Source organism: Delphinapterus leucas, chromosome 14 (genome assembly GCF_059928025.1).
Source record: "Delphinapterus leucas isolate spDelLeu-1000000601 "Yukka" chromosome 14, BTC_Dleu_Yukka2, whole genome shotgun sequence".
In the NCBI taxonomy this organism is placed as follows: Eukaryota; Metazoa; Chordata; class Mammalia; order Artiodactyla; family Monodontidae; genus Delphinapterus; species Delphinapterus leucas.
The window spans coordinates 72,298,007-72,315,100 of record NC_143142.1 but is presented as its reverse complement, the minus strand read 5'-3'; the positions used below and the strand labels follow the sequence as shown (position 1 = coordinate 72,315,100).

The window sequence follows — 17,094 nt, the reverse complement described above, 5'->3', positions numbered from 1 at the left end:
TTGGACTCGAGTATTTGGCAGACATTTTCTTGAACATGAACTGCTTTGTTCCCGTCCAGGAAAGCAACTGACAGAATTTGTTGCCAATGATAAAATTCAAGCTTTCAAGTAGAAATTTTGGAAAATAGAATCTGGCTTCCCAATACTCACTGACTTTTTTTTTTATGAGATCAGCAGCGATATTAGCAAATAAGAGTTCTGATATTGTGGATTGCAACGTGACAGTATATGGAGAATTTACATATAATTCAAACCAAGATTTTCCAAAGACAAGTGCATAATGTTATAAAATCATGCATGGGTGAAAGACACACTCAAGAAACCACTCAAAGACCCACCCAATGGATGGAACGTAACAGTATGAAAAGTTCATTAAAATTACAAATTCCACATTGCAGCTAACCTTTAAAAAACGATTACATGTTGAGTTTTGGTGAACTACCAAAGAAGATGCACAATTATTTTAAAAGGCTATTGAAATATGACTCCCTTTTTCAATTATATATCTATGCAAGGCCAGATTTTCACCATAAACTTCAACTAAAACAACATATGGCAACAGATTAAAGACATGTGCAGATATAAAAATCCATCTGTCTTCTATTAAGCCAGACATTAAAGAAATCTGCAAAAATGTTAAGCAATGCTACATTTCTCAGTAGTTTTTCTGTTTTGGCAAGTAGTTATTTTTCACAAAAATAAGTTTTTATATCAACACGAATTGAGTTTTTTATTATTAAATAAGTCAATAAATATTATTTTAAAAATCTCAGTTTTCATTTCTAATATATTAAAAATCTATAGATACAACTTTTATAAACAAAAATTCTTCACGGTCTTCAATTTTTAAGGGATTCTGAGACCAAAAGTTTGAGAACCACTACACTCAAGTTTGAAAAGCATTTGGCAATCAAAAAGTTGTTTGGAGGATTTGAGAAGATGGCGGAAGAGTAAGACGCGGAGATCACCTTCCTCCCCACAAATACATCAGAAATACACCTACACGTGGAACAACTCCTACAGAACACCTACTGAACGCTGGCAGAAGACCTCAGACCTCCCAAAAGGCAAGAAACTCCCCACGTACCTGGGTAGGGCAAAAGAAAAAGAAAAAACAGAGACAAAAGGATAGGTATGGGACCTGCACCAGTGGGAGGGAGCCGTGAAGGAGGAAAGGTTTCTACACACTAGGAAGCCCCTTCGCGGGCGGAGACTGCGGGTGGCGGAGGGGGAAGCTTCGGATCCGCGGAGGAGGGCGCAGCAACAGGGGTGCAGAGGGAAAAGCGGAGAGATTCCCGCACGGAGGATCGGTGCCGACCAGCACTCACCAGACTGAAAGGTTTGTCTGCTCACCCGCCGGGGCGGCCGGGGCTGGGAGCTGAGGCTCGGGCTTCGGTCAGAGCGCAGGGAGAGGACTGGGGTTGGCGGCGTGAACAAAGCCTGTAGGGGGTTAGTGTGCCACGGCTAGCCGGGAGGGAGTCTGGGAAAAAGTCTGGAGCTGCTGAAGAGGCAAGAGACCATTGTTTCAGGGTGCGTGAGGAGAGGGGATTCAGAGCATCGCCTAAACAAGCTCCAGAGATGGGGGTGAGCCACGGCTATCAGCGCGGACACCAGAGACAGGCATGGGACACTAAGGCTGCTGCTGCCGCCACCAAGAAGCCTGTGTGCGAGCACAGGTCACTCTCCACACCCGTCTTCCGCGGAGCCTGTGCAGCCCGCCACTGCCAGGGTCCCGGGATCCAGGGACAACTTCCCCGGGAGAACGCACGGCGCGCCTCAGGCTGATGCAACGTCACGCTGGCCTCTGCCGCCGCAGGCTCGCCCCGCACTACGTCCCCCTCCCTCCCCCCGGTCTGAGTGAGTCAGAGCCCCCGAATCAGCGGCTCCTTTAACCCCGTCCTGTCTGAGCGAAGAACAGACGCCCTCGGGCGACCTACACGCAGAGGCGGGGCCAAATCCAAAGCTGAACCCCGGGAACTGTGCGAACACAGAAGAGACAGGGAAATCTCTTCTAGCAGCCTCAGGAGCAGCGGATTAAATCTCCACAATCAACTTGATGTACCCTACATCTGCAGAATACCTGAATAGACAATGAATCATCCCAAATTGAGGAGGTGGACTTTGGGAGCAAGATATATTATTTTTTCCCCTTTTCCTCTTTTTCCGTGTGGATGAAAGGCTCTTGGTGCTCCAGCCAGGCGTCAGGGCTGTGCCTCTGAGGTGGGACAGCCAACTTCAGGACACTGGTCCACAAGAGACCTCCCAGCTCCACGTAATATCAAACGGCGAAAATCTCCCAGAGATCTCCATCTCAACACCAAGACCCAGCTTCACTCAACGACCAGCAAGCTACAGTGCTGGACACCCTATGCCAGACAACTAGCAAGACAGGAACACAGCCCCATCTATTAGCAGAGAGGCTGCCTAAAATCATACTAAGGCCACAGACACCCCAAAACACACCACCAGACGTGGATCTGCCCACCAGAAAGACAAGATCCAGCCACATCCACCGGAACACAGGAACTAGTACCCTCCACCAGGAAGCCTACACAAGTCACTGAACCAACCTTAGCCATGGGGAACAGACACCAAAAACAACGAGAACTACGAATTTGCAGCCTGTGAAAAGGAGACTCCAACCACAGTAAGTTAAGCAAAACGAGAAGACAGAAAAACACACAGCAGATGAAGGAGCAAGGTAAAAACCAACCAGACCTAACAAATGAAGAGAATATAGGCAGTCTACCTGAAAAAGGATTCAGGATAATGATAGTAAAGATGATCCAAAATCTTGGAAATAGAATAGAGAAAATGCAAGAAACATTTAACAAGGACCTAGAAGAACTAAAGAGCAAACAAACAATGATGAACAACACAATAAATGAAGTTAAATATTCTCTAGAGGGATAAATAGCAGAATAACTGAGGCAGAAGAATGGATAAGTGACCTGGAAGATAAAATAGTGGAAATAACTACTGCAGAGCAGAATAAAGAAAAAAGAATGAAAAGAACTGAGGACAGTCTCAGAGACAACATTAAACGCACCAATATTGGAATTATAAGGGTCCCAGAAGAAGAAGAGAAAAAGAAAGGGACTGAGAAAATATTTGAAGAGATTATAGTTGAAAACTTCCCTAATATGGGAAAGGAAACAGTTAATCAAGTCCAGGAAGCACAGAGAGTCCCATACAGGGTAAATCCAAGGAGAAACATGCCAAGACACATATTAATCAAACTATCAAAAATTAAATACAAAGAAAACACATTAAAAGCAGCAAGGGAAAAACAACAAATAACACACAAGGGACTCCCCATAAGGTTAACAGCTGATCTTTCAGCAGAAACGCTGCAAGCCAGAAGGGAGTGGCAGGACATATTTAAAGTGATGAAGGAGAAAAACCTACAACCAAGATTACTCTACCCAGCAAGGATCTCATTCAAATTCAACAGAGAAATTAAAACATTTACAGACAAGCAAAAGCTGAGAGAGTTCAGCACCACCAAACCAGCTTTACAACAAATGCTAAAGGAACTTCTCCAGGCAAGAAACACAAGAGAAGGAAAAGAGCTACAATAATAAACCCAAAACAATTAAGAAAATGGGAATAGGAACATACATATCGATAATTACCTTAAATGTAAATGGATTAAATCCTCCCACCAAAAGACACAGACTGGCTGAATGGATACAAAAACAAGACCCATATATATGCTGTCTACAAGAGACCCACTTCAGACCTAGGGACACATACAGACTGAAAGTGAGGGAATGGAAAAATATATTCCATGCAAATGGAAATCAAAAGAAAGCTGGAGTAGAAATTCTAATATCAGACAAAATAAAATAAAGGCTATTACAAGAGACAAAGAAGGATACTACATAATGATCAAGGGATCGATCCAAGAAGAAGATATAACAATTGTAAATATTTATACACCCAACATAGGAGCACCTCAATACATAAGGCAAATACTAACAGCCATAAAAGGGGAAATCGACAGTAACAAATTCATAATACGGGACTTTAACACCCCACTTTCACCAATGGACAGATCATCCAAAATGAAAATAAATAAGTAAACACAAGCTTTAAATGATACATTAAACAAGATGGACTTAATTGATATTTATAGGACATTCCATCCAAAAACAACAGAATACACAGTTTTCTCAAGTGCTCATGGAACATTCTCCAGGATAGATCATATCTTGGGTCACAAATCAAGCCTTGGTAAATTTAAGAAAATTGAAATCGTATCAAGTATCTTTTCTGACCACAACACTATGAGACTAGATATCAATTACAGGAAAAGATCTGTAAAAAATACAAACACATGGAGGCTAAACAATACACTACTTAATAACGAAGCGATCACTGAAGGAATCAAAGAGGAAATCAAAAAAAACCTAGAAACAAATGATTATGGAGACACGACAACCCAAAACCTATGGGATGCAGCAATAGCAGTTCTAAGAGGAAAGTTTATAGCAATACAATCCTACCTTAAGAAACAGGAAACATCTCAAATAAACAACCCAATCTTGAACCTAAAGCAATTAGAGAAAGAAGAACAAAAAACCCCAAAGTTAGCAGAAGGAAAGAAATCATAAAGATCAGATCAGAAATAAATGAAAAACAAATGAAGGAAACGATAGCAAAGATCAATAAAACTAAAAGCTGGTTCTTTGAGAAGATAAACAAAATTGATAAACCATTAGCCAGACTCATCAAGGAAATAAGGGAGAAGACTCAATAGAATCAGAAATGAAAAAGGAGAAGTAACAACTGACACTGCAGAAATACAAAGGATCATGAGAGATTACTACAAGCAACTCTATGCCAATAAAATGGACAACCTGGAAGAAATGGACAAATCCTTAGAAATGCACAACCTGCCAAGACTGAACCAGGAAGAAATAGAAAATATGAACAGACCAATCACAAGCACTGAAATTGAAACTGTGATTAAAAATCTTCTAACAAACAAAAGCCCAGGACCAGATGGCTTCACAGGCGAATTCTATCAAACATTTAGAGAAGAGCTAACACCTATCCTTCTCAAACTCTTCCAAAATGTAGCAGAGGGAGGAACACTCCCAAACTCATTCTACGAGACCACCATCACCCTGATTCCAAAACCAAACACAGATGTCACAAAGAAAGAAAACTACAGGCCAATACCACTGATGAACATAGATGCAAAAATCCTCAACAAAATACTAGCAAACAGAATCCAACAGCACATTTAAAGGATCATACACCATGATCAAGTGGGGTTTATTCCAGAAGGCAAGGATTCTTCAATATATGCAAATCAATCAACGTGATACACCATATTAACAAATTGAAGGTGAAAAACCATATGATCATCTCAATAGATGCAGAGAAAGCTTTCGACAAAATTCAACACCCATTTATGATAAAAGCCCTGCAGAAAGTAGGCATAGAGGGAACTTTCCTCAATAAAGGCCATCTATGACAAACCCACAGCCATCGTCCTCAATAGTGAAAAACTGAAAGCATTTCCACTAAGATCAGGAGCAAGACAAGGTTGCCCACTCTCACCACTATTATTAAACATAGTTTTGGAAGTGTTAGCCACAGCAAACAGAGAAGAAAAAGAAATAAAAGGAATCCAAATCGGAAACGAAGAAGTAAAGCTGTCACTGTTTGCAGATGACATGATACTACACATAGAGAATCCTAAAGATGCTACCAGAAAACTACTAGAGCTAATCAATGAATGTGGTAAATTATCAGGATACAAAATTAATGCACAGAAATCTCTTACATTCCTATACACTAATGATGAAAAATCTGAAAGAGAAATTAAGAAAACACTCCCATTTACCATTGCAACAAAAAGAATAAAATATCTAGGTAAAAACCTACCTAAGGAGACAAAAGACCTGTATACAGAAAATTATAAGACACTGATGAAAGAAATTAAAGATGATACAAATAGATGGAGAGATATACCATGTTCTTGGATTGGAAGAATCAATATTGTGAAAATGACTCTACTACCCAAAGCAATCTACAGATTCAGTGCAATCCCTATCAAACTACCACTGGCATTTTTCACAGAACTAGAACAAAAAATTTCACAATTTGTATGGAAACACAAAAGACCCCGAATAGCTAAAGCAATCTTGAGAAAGAAAAATGGAGCTGGAGGAATCAGGCTCCCTGACTTTATACTACAAAGCTACAGTAATCAAGATAGTATGGTACTGTCACAAAACAGAAACATAGATCAATGGAACAGGATAGAAAGCCCAGAGATAAACCCATGCACATATGGTCACCTTATCTTTGATAAAGGAGGCAAGAATATACAGTGGAACAAAGACAGCCTCTTCAATAAGTGGTGCTGGGAAAACTGTACAGCTACATGTAAAAGTATGAAATTAGAACACTGCCTAACACCATACACAAAAAAAAGCTCCAAATGGATTAGAGGCCTAAACGTAAGGCCAGACACTATCAAACTCTTAGAGGAAAACATACGCTGAATACTCTATGACATAAATCACAGCAAGATCCTTTTTGACCCACCTCCTAGAGAAATGGAAATAACAAAAATAAACAAATGGGACCTAATGAAACTTAAAAGCTTTTGCACAGCAAAGGAAGCCATAAACAAGATGAAAAGACAACCCTCAGAATGGGAGAAAATATCTGCAAATGAAGCAACAGACAAAGGATTAATATCCAAAATTTACAAGCAGCTCATGCAGCTCAATAACAAAAAAAAGAAACAACCCAATCCAAAAATGGGCAGAAGACCTAAACAGACATTTCTCCAAAGAAGATATACAGATTGGCAACAAACAGATGAAAGAATGCTCAATATCATTAATCATTAGAGAAATGCAAATCAAAACTACAATGAGATATCATCTCACACCAGTCAGAATGGCCATCATCAAAAAATCTGGAAACAATAAATGCTGGAGAGGGTGTGGAGAAAAGGGAACACTCTTGCACTGCTGGTGGGAATGTAAATTGATACAGCCACTATGGAGAACAGTATGGAGGTTCCTTAAAAAACTACAAATAGAACTACCATACGACCCAGCAATCCCACTACTGGGCATATACCCTGAGAAAACCATAATTCAAAAAGAGTCGGGCTTCCCTGGTGGTGCAGTGGTTGAGAGTCCGCCTGCCAATGCAGGGGACACTGGTTCGTGCCCCAGTCCAGGAAGATCCCACATGCCGCGGAGCGACTGGGCCCGTGAGCCATGGCCGCTGAGCCTGGAGCCTGTGCTCCGCAAAGGGAGAGGCCACAGCAGTGAGAGGCCCGCGTACCGTAAGTAAGTAAATAAGTAAGTAAGTAAGTAAGTAAGTAAGTAAGTAAGTAAGTAAGTAAGTAAGTAAATAAATAAATAAATAAGTAAATAAGTAAATAAATAAATAAATAAATAAATAAATGAAAAAGAGTCATGTACCACAATGTTCATTGCAGCTCTATTTACAATAGCCAGCACATGGAAGTAACCTAAGTGTCCATCAACAGATGAATGGATAAAGAAGATGTGGCACATGTACACAATGGAATATTACTCAGCTATAAAAAGAAACGAAATTGAGTTATTTGTAGTGAGGTGGATGGACCTAGAGTCTGTCATACAGAGTGAAGTAAGTGAGAAAGAGAAAAACAAATATCATATGCTAACACATATATATGGAATCTAAGAAAAAAAAAAGGTCATGAAGAACCTAGGGGTAAGACGGGAATAAAGACACAGACCTACTAGAGAATGGACTTGAGGATATGGGGAGGGGGAAGGGTAAGCTGTGACACAGTGAGAGAGTGGCATGGACATATATACACTACCAAATGTAAAACAGATAGCTAATGGGAAGCAGCCGCATAGCATAGGGAGATCAGCTTGGTGGTTTGTGACCACCTAGAGGGGTGGGATAGGGAAGGTGGGAGGGAGGGAGACGCAAGAGGGAAGAGATATGGGAACATATGTATATGTATAACTGATTCACTTTGTTATAAAGCAGAAAGTAACACACCATTGTAAAGCAATTATACTCCAATAAAGATGTTAAAAAAAAAAAAGGAAAGTTGTTTGTAGGGACCTCCCTGGGGGTGCATTTGTCAAGAATCCACCTGCCAATGCAGGGGACACAGGTTCGATCCCTCGTCCAGGAAGATCCCATATGCCACAGAGCAATTAAGTCCGTGTGCCACAACTACTGAGCCTGCATTCTAGAGCCCGCGAGCCACAACTACTCAGCCCACATGCCACAAGTACTGAAGCCTGCGCTCCTAGAGCCCTTGCTCCACAAGAGAAGCCACCACAATGAGAAGCCTGCGCGTCGCAACGAAGAGGAGCCCCCACTTGCAGCAACAAAGACCCAGTGCAGCCAAAAAAAAAAAAAAAAAAAAGTTGTTTGTAACCAGGGGGAGAGAGAGAGATTAGCAAAATAGTGGGGGCAAAGACCAGATGACAGTAGATCAAAAGGGCAGGAGAGGTGACAAAATGGACAGAGCACACGCTCTTCTTCCTGGGGAAGGAGAGATGAGAGGCTGGACAGTGGAGAGAGGAGACACAGAGGGAAGGAAGTTTCAAATGAGAGATAATAGCACGTTTCCAGACAGAGGAAGAGAAGTTGAGGATAAAAGTGAGAGAAGAGGGGACTTCCCTGGTGGTCCAGTGGTTGAAACTTCGCCTTCCAATGCAGGGGATGTGGGTTTGATCTCTGGTCAGGGAGCTAAGATCTCACACGTCTCATGGCCAAAAAACCAAAACATAAAACAGAAGCAATATTGTAAAAAATTCAATAAAGACTTTAAGAAAAAATAGTCCACATCAAAAAAAATCTTTAAGAAAAAACTGAGAGAAGGGTTATCTAAGGAGCAAGGGGAGTTGAGAGAGGATGGTAAAGGAAGGATGAAGTAAGGAAGAGGCCTGGGCCTGGGACACAACAACAGCCATCTCATCCTCTGCTGAGATGGAGCAACTGTGTCATGTGGGTGCCTATGCAGCAGGTGCACACCCCGCCCTGCAGAATACAGAGCAGTTGTGAGATCCGTTCAGTCAAGCTGGGCTTCACTTTCATCTGATCGTCAGCACAAGAATGCTCGTAAGTTTGTCCGTTTGTCAAATGAAGGCTAGAGGTGGGTAATTTATAATGTGAGGTCCTTTGCAGATTCCAAATTCTACAACTTGTAATTCTATAAAAATAATGCAGCAAGGTCACTGCTTAAGTGAAATAACTGGTACCATTTATTATGATGAAATTAAGGACTAAACACATGAAGCAGCATAGCTGGTATCATTATTCAACCACAGTTATTGAGTGCCTATATTGAGTGTTCAGATTTTCTAAACTAAAAACTGGGACAGAGCTCAACAAAGGATTTCTTCTGAATCTATGAATTTATTTGACAAGTCTTTAATAGGCATAAAATCAAATCACTCTTAGTTATACATCAAATAAATTGCCTCCACTTAAAAGAATAAAAATGCATGATAAAAGGATCTATGTGAGAATTCTGGGGTATATGGCTTTTGGCCAGACGAAGCCCTCTACTACTTGCTATGGGAAACAATAAAAGAAATGGATGCAAAAACCCCTTTCTTCAAGCTACTCATAATGTGCATAATTGAGGAGCTGTAAGTGACTAAAAATCACATGTAGAAGCATATCTAATCTTTGCTATGAAAAAAATCCTAAAACCTCTTACTCTCCAAATTAATCATATTGTCCCATCAACTTAGAATTTTATTAAAAAATCTCTAATCCTTTATTTGTTATGTATTATCTCACTACTAGCCCTTAAGAACATAATAAAATTGGCTTAAATTTAAAAATTATATTTTAATTTCATTATATTTCCAGAGGTACTTTATCTTCCTTTCTAACTGAGCTTTGATAGTCAGTAGTTTTTGAGAGCTTCAATTTTTCTATTCTGAGATTAGTAAAGAATATTTTTTGTACAGCAGAAATTAACACAACATTGTAAATCAACTATACTTCAATTTTAGAAGAATACTTTTGCAAAATGAATAACAAACCCTTAAAGTATTCATTTCATAACAAGTATATATCATACTTGTGTGTGTGCTATACTGCTTTTCTCTTAGTTTAGTAACATCTGTGCATTTCTACACTTTTGTATTTTGTGCTACTGCATCAAATATAGTAGTGTAAAATGAGTCAGTGTTTATATGGTGACCAAAAGAGAAATAATTAATCAAACTGAGTCAAGCATGGCATGCTCCATGCTGGCTGGTCTGTATATGAGGGTCTTCACAAGGATATTCAAGTTCAGTAACACAGCAACTGATAACTAAATTTTAACAATGAATTCTGAGGAAACTTCAGTGATGTTTACCCATCCAAACCTCGAAAAATGTTAGTTCTACTTTCTTAGTGTCTAGGATATTTTTAACTGAGGATGCTGTATTATTTATAGTCTCGGCAATTAAATGTAAATTACTCAGAACCCTCTGTACTTCTGCCTCTAACAACAATCATCTAGAGAGCTGGATGATGCCTTTTGGAAGATCACCTAGGACAGCGGTCCCCAATCTTTTTAGCACCAGGGACCAGTTTCTTGGAAGACAATTTTTCTATGGACCGGGGCGGGGGTGGGGGGTGGGGAAGGATGGTTTTGGGATGATTCAAGTGCATTGATTTATTTTTTTAACATCTTTATTGGAGTATAATTGCTTTACAATGTTGTGTTAATTTCTGCTTATAACAAAGTGAATCAGCTATACGTATACATATATCCCCATATCCCCTCCCTCTTGTGTCTCCCTCCCACCCTCCCTATCCCACCCCTCTAGGTGGTCAAAAAGCACGGAGCTGATCTCCTTGTGCTATGAAGCGCATTGATTTATTATGGTGTCTCTGAAGTCAAACCTCTCTGCTAATGATAATCTGTATTTGCAGCCGCTCCCCAGTGCTAGCATCACTGCCTCAGCTCCATCTCAGATCATCAGGCATTAGACTCTCATAAGGAGTGCGCAACCTAGATCCCTCACATGTTTAGTTCACAGTAGGGTTTGCGTTCCTATGAGAATATAATGGTGCCACTGATCTAACAGGAGGCAGAGCTCAGGCAGTAATGCGAGCAATAGGGAGACTGCTTCATCTGTATTTACATCTGGCTGTAAATACAGATAAAGCTTCACTTGCTCACCTGCTGCTCACCTCCTGCTGTGCGGCCCAGTTCCTAACAGGCCACAGACCAGTGCTGGTCCATGGCCCGGGGGGTTGGGGACCCCTGATCTAGGAGATTGACAAAGGCAAAACAAAGTGCAATGAGATGGGAGAGAATCTAGAGGAATTCATTTCTTAGATGTTACCTTATTGTACTTCTTAGTCTGCTTATTCATAAACACAAAATTAATTCAATGTTGCAACAATCTTGTTGCTAATATATCTGTGTTCTAGAAAGAATACAGTTTAATTCCTATATAATAAAATAGCTTTATTTGTTACAGCGATGCAAAATCTGGTGATAGAACTATTTTGAATAACTATGTTTTGAAGGATATGTATGCTATAGTCTCTCACAGGCAATGAAATCTAAGTAATTTTCTTGTATTATTAATGGATACCACTGTATTTTTAACAATATCCCTGGAACTAAAATGTAAATATTAGGAAATATTTAAATCTGACTATAAAGTTTACACAGCAGCTAAAATTGTAATTTTTAAAATATGGAACCATAAATGGCTCAAAATTGCCAAAGCAATCCTGAGGAAAAAGAACAAAGCTGGAGGCATAACACTTCCAGACTTCACATTATACTACAGAGCTACAGTAATCAAAACAGCATGGTACTGGCACAAAAACAGACACATAGATCAATGAAACAGAATAGAGAGCCCAGAAATAAATCCACACACCTAGGGTCAATTAATCTATGACAAAGGCGGCAAGAATATACTATGGGAAAAGAAAGTCTCTTCCACAAGTGGTACTGGGAAAGCTGGACTGCTACATGTAAATCAATGGAATCAAAACACTTCCTCACACCATATACAAAAATAAACTAAAAATGGTTTAAAGATCTAAATATAGACATGACACTATTAAACTCCTAGAAGAAAACACAGGTAAAACATTCTTTGACATAAAATGTAGCAATATTTTCTTAAATTAGTCACCCAAGGCAAACGAAATAAAAGCAAAAATAAATAAATGGAACACACTCAAACTTTAAAGCTTTTGCACTGCAAAGGAAGCTATTAACAAAACAAAAAGACAACTTACAGAATGGGACAAAATATTTGCAAATGATGTGACTGAAAAGGAGTCAATATCTGAAATATACAACTCAATATCAAAAAAACAAACAACCCAATTAAAAAATGGACAGAAGACCTACATAGCATTTTTCCAAAGAAGACATACAGATGGCCAACAATACAAATCAAAACCACAATGAGGTATAACCTCACACTGGTCAGAATGGCTATCATCAAAAAGTCTACAAATAATAAATGCTGGAGAGAGTATGGAGAAAAGGGAACCCTCCTACACTGTTGGTGGGAATGTAAATTGGTGCCGCCACTATGGAAAACAGTATGGAGGTTCCTTAAAAACTAAAAATAGAGCTACCATATGATCCAGCAATTCTACTCCTGGGCATAAATCCAGAAAAAAACAAAAAATTTAATTTGAAAAGATACATGCACCCCAATGTTCACAGCAGCACTATTTACAATAGCCAAGACATGGAAACAACCCAAGTGTCCATCAACAGACAATTGGCTTAAGAAGATGTGAGATATATATATATATATTACTTAGCCATAAAAAAGAATGAAATATTGCTATTTGCAGCAACATGGGTGGACCTAGAGAATATTATATTTAGTGAAATAAGTCAAACAGAGAAAGACAAATATCACTTACATGTGTAATATTAAAAATAATACAAATGAATTTGTATATGAAACAGAAACAGACTCACAGACATGAAAACAAATTTATGGTTACCAAAGGGGAGAGGGAGGGAAAGAGAGACAAATTAGGAATATGGGATTAACAGGTACAAACTAATATACATGAAAGAGATAAGCAACAAGGACTTACTGTATAGCGCTGGGAACTATATTCAATATGTTGTAATAACCTATAATGGAATATAATCTGAAAAAAACACCGAGTCACTTTGTTGTACATCTGAAATTAACACAATATTGTAAATCAACTACAGTTCAATTTAAAAAATTATGTTATTTTTGTATCTTTTACTAAATAAAATATAGACAAATATCCACAGATACATAAATGACTCCAGGAAGATCTAGGATATTTCAATTAATACAAAGAAGACGTTTTTTAATTTTTAGAAAATAATCATAGTATTATATGTAAAATGATTATCTTTGTTTCCATGCCTCTGAAATAAAATTATAAACGTGTTATATTTCACATACACATACATATGTACATAAATACATATATATACATACATATTACAGAAAGGACTTAGGGAAGCTTATAGAACATAATTCAGTAAAAAGATAGAAAAGGAAGATAAGCTTGAGGTGTGATGATGAGATAAAGAGAATGGAGATGTAAGCCATAACTACTAAAGTGAGGTGGGGAATTTGGTTTTGAGCTGCCCAATGACCAACGCAAAATGTTTACATTAACTCTGGTTAAGTATAATTAAAAACAAAAAACATATACTCGTTCCTTAGGACAAAACGAACAAAAAATGCCTGTCATCTGGATTTGAAAGAAATGTTTTTATTGAGTCCTTACAGAAGGGACCCTAAACAATGGACATCAGTATGACCCTTACAGTAACTGCACTGTCAACCTTCTTAAGACACTCACATGGCAGGTTCCTCAGTGCAAACTGCAGGCAAAACACTGACAAGGAACTTGGGGAAGGGAACGCTGAAGGAGGTCAATGTGGTCCAAACAGGCAGCTCTCTGATGGTTTAGCTTAATCTAGGGATATAAACTAGAATATGTAGAGGGATAAATGGACCCTGTGTTTTTTAAACTAACTTCTAATTGTTCTGGGTTTTTTCAATGGAGTTTTAGATAAAAGTCAATTAATGAACAGTTTGAAGTTAAAGTCTCTGGCAGGTATTCTGTGCTACTGTCTAAGGGCAAGTCTTTAAAAATTAAGTGCATCACTGGAATGCAGGAGCTGAAGGGCTGTCTTTAGATGTTTCCTTGGAAATTCTGAGTTTACTCAATATGTAAACAGAAAGGCATTCTAGGATACAGGCTCTGACATAACAGAACATGGTCACAAAGGACAATGACTCAGGTTTTGTTTTCTTGATTTCGGATTATTAGAGCACTTGTTTTCCAACTTTAGTGTGCATAAGAGTCATCACGCTTCATGACAGTCTGATGCAGTGGCTCTCAGGGGGAGCCTAGAAATCAGGTAATTCTCTTGAAGACAGTCCAGGAACTACACTTAGTGATCATTATTCCCCAGAGGGCCTAAAAGAGAGTGAGCACTTAATACCTGTGTTTAGTGTCCTTAGTTCTCTCAACTAACAGGCACTGAATGTATTTTAATATTGACATGTGTGAGCTCTTTCCCAAGACATTCTTGAGAGTCGCCAAATCTGTAAAACAACTGAGTCTATAAACTGCATATGGCCATCCTTCAGTATCTGCAGATGTTCAAACCCTTACATAAAAGGCCTCATGACAGTTGGCTGTCCGCTTCCACAGGTCCCACATCGGCAGATTCAACCACCCGCTCCGCAGATGGAAATTCTTCTGAGGACTCTCAATTCTACATTGATCTCAGTCCTACAAACAGGTATGTTCCTCTTGAACAACTGCTCTATTTCTATCATCTGAACATTGTGACTTAGGTATTGATGGTCTGCCCCTCTTGGCACACTGGATGCTAAGAAGTTTACATACAAACATATGGCTCAAGTCTGGCAAATTATTCATTTCTGTGGTCTATAACCTCATATTTTAATATCAACAAGTGAGTTTCGGGTCAGTAAGAAGACAGAATTATATCAAATTTTACTGGCATGTGTTCTAATCCATTTCTGTTTTCAAGCAGAAGATATTACAAGAAGCTTTAACAACTGACGGAAAAATATTATATGAAAAAAACTTAGAAAAATTCTGTATCAATCCTTCTTTCTTTCTTTGTACTTACAATTTGTAGCTTAAACTTAAATGTTTTGAGTAAATATGTCAGAGGACAAAGAAATTTACTTAACAACATACTTCAGTGGATAGATTCACCACTCATTAAATTGTATATTAAGTCATATAATCATTAATAAACCTGAATAAATGAATGAATAAACAAACAAACCTGAATAAACTATTGGTATGTAGCAACATACAATACAGAGGTCAGCCTAAGCTTAAAGCCAAGACTTTCATGACACCAATAAAATGGAAATTTTAAATACAATCTGAAAAATAACTGCCAAGTTACTAACAGTAAAGAAAATCTTAGAGAAATTACCACATTCAAGTTTTAAAATTCTGAACCCAGACGCATATCAGAATCACAAGCCTACTTGTCAAGGTTATAAAACAAAACAAATCTAAAAAACAAGAAAACCAATCTTAGGATCATTCCACATTTGACGATGCTACTTCATCTTGGTTCTCAGAAAATAGAGAAATTTATGTGTAACCCAAATGAGAGTACTTTTGATTTTTAAATATTCAATGACTTCAGGATACTAGAATAGCTCTTAATTGAATTAATACAACTTTAGATGTGAAGAGCATCTTTATAACATTGACTAAAATTTATTTAATATTTTGGGAAGTAAACCAATTTTTTTACATATATGAAAATGATAATAATGCCATCCTGTAGTTTTTATGCATATAAAATTCTTTAAAATAAATATTAACTAATTTCTTACACACATTTTGGGTTTTCACATTATTGCTCAGATGGAGAGATACCCCCCCCCACCGGAAACTAATATTCTCTGAATACCTAAATCACAAGTATTCTGCTAGGTGCTTTGACAAATATCATCTCATTAAAAAAAAAATAGTAAATGAAGTTTTATAGTTTTTTATGACCTACCAACCATAAGAACTGAATATTGGTATGTAGCAACATTATAGAGGTTAGCCTAAGCTAAAACCCATAGCATCTTTAAGAAAGGGTAAAGGAAAGAAGAAAACAAACAAACAAACAAAAAGAATACAACATTATATAAAGATTTTAAAAACAAAAACCTGACTGGACCACAGATATTCACATCACTGACTTTGACTAGAGTTTCATATTTAGTGAAAGGCATTTATTTATAAGTAGAGGGCAAATAAGTGCTGTAAGGCACGTACAATGGTACGAACATGGCAGGTTTTCAATAAAATAAGTTTTACTTCTGTTGATATGTTAATATGTTTGTTGTTGTTCATTTATCAGTCTAGTACAAATCAGCCTAAATAAGTAGCGTGGCATCGCCCTGTAAAACTCTGGAGGTCCCACCTAAGCTTAGTGTTCTCTGAAGTCCTCCATGATTTATTATCTGTTCCAACTAATTCAGTGCAAGCCTTATATTGTTATTCATCTTTCTACGTTTATGCACTGACTTTTTATGGCTTATATCTTCACAGCTCTAATACTATCGAATACAATTTAATAAGAGGTAGTTAACTACCTCAATTTATAACTACTTGTTATAAATCCTATGTTTCATGATATTATATCTTATCAACTATGTTCTGGAAAGAGAATTACACGTGTTTGCTCAACTCTGCTGACTCGCCATTGCTTGCAGAATAATAACCAAATTCCTGTGTATGGAACTCAAAGCCCTATCCTGTGGCCCTATGCTAGACTTCCATCCTACCTACATTCCAGCCACTACCACAGAGCATTTGCCAAACTCACTGTATACTTTTGTACCTCCAAACACTGGTCAGTATGATTCTTTCTGCAATTCCAGATGGCACACACTTACTTATTCTGCAAAGCTCACCCCATCAACTCTTCAGTGAAGCTTTCCCAGAACCCACCACCACTCCTACCACCCCCCCCAAACCCCTGCAGAGGGCAAATCCTTCCTCCGTTTGGCAGCCACTTTTATTAAAGTACTTTTCTCCTTTAGTAAAAGGAAATTA

At 38.3% G+C, this 17,094-nt stretch overlaps 1 protein-coding gene across 7 annotated transcripts in view; it reads right to left on the bottom strand.

Moving 5' to 3' along the window:
- WDR7 (WD repeat domain 7) overlaps window positions 1-17,094 on the bottom strand; it is a 375,177-nt gene that overhangs the window by 84,800 nt on the left and 273,283 nt on the right. For 6 of the 7 annotated variants that reach the window (XM_089895232.1, XM_089895231.1, XM_089895230.1 and 3 more), the window contains one exon: window positions 13,087-13,143. The exons of the other annotated variant lie outside the window; for it this stretch is intronic. In XM_089895232.1, coding sequence (XP_089751358.1) covers window positions 13,087-13,143 — 57 coding nt within the window. The remainder of the gene's footprint in view (window positions 1-13,086; window positions 13,144-17,094) is intronic. 7 annotated transcript variants of the gene reach the window in all.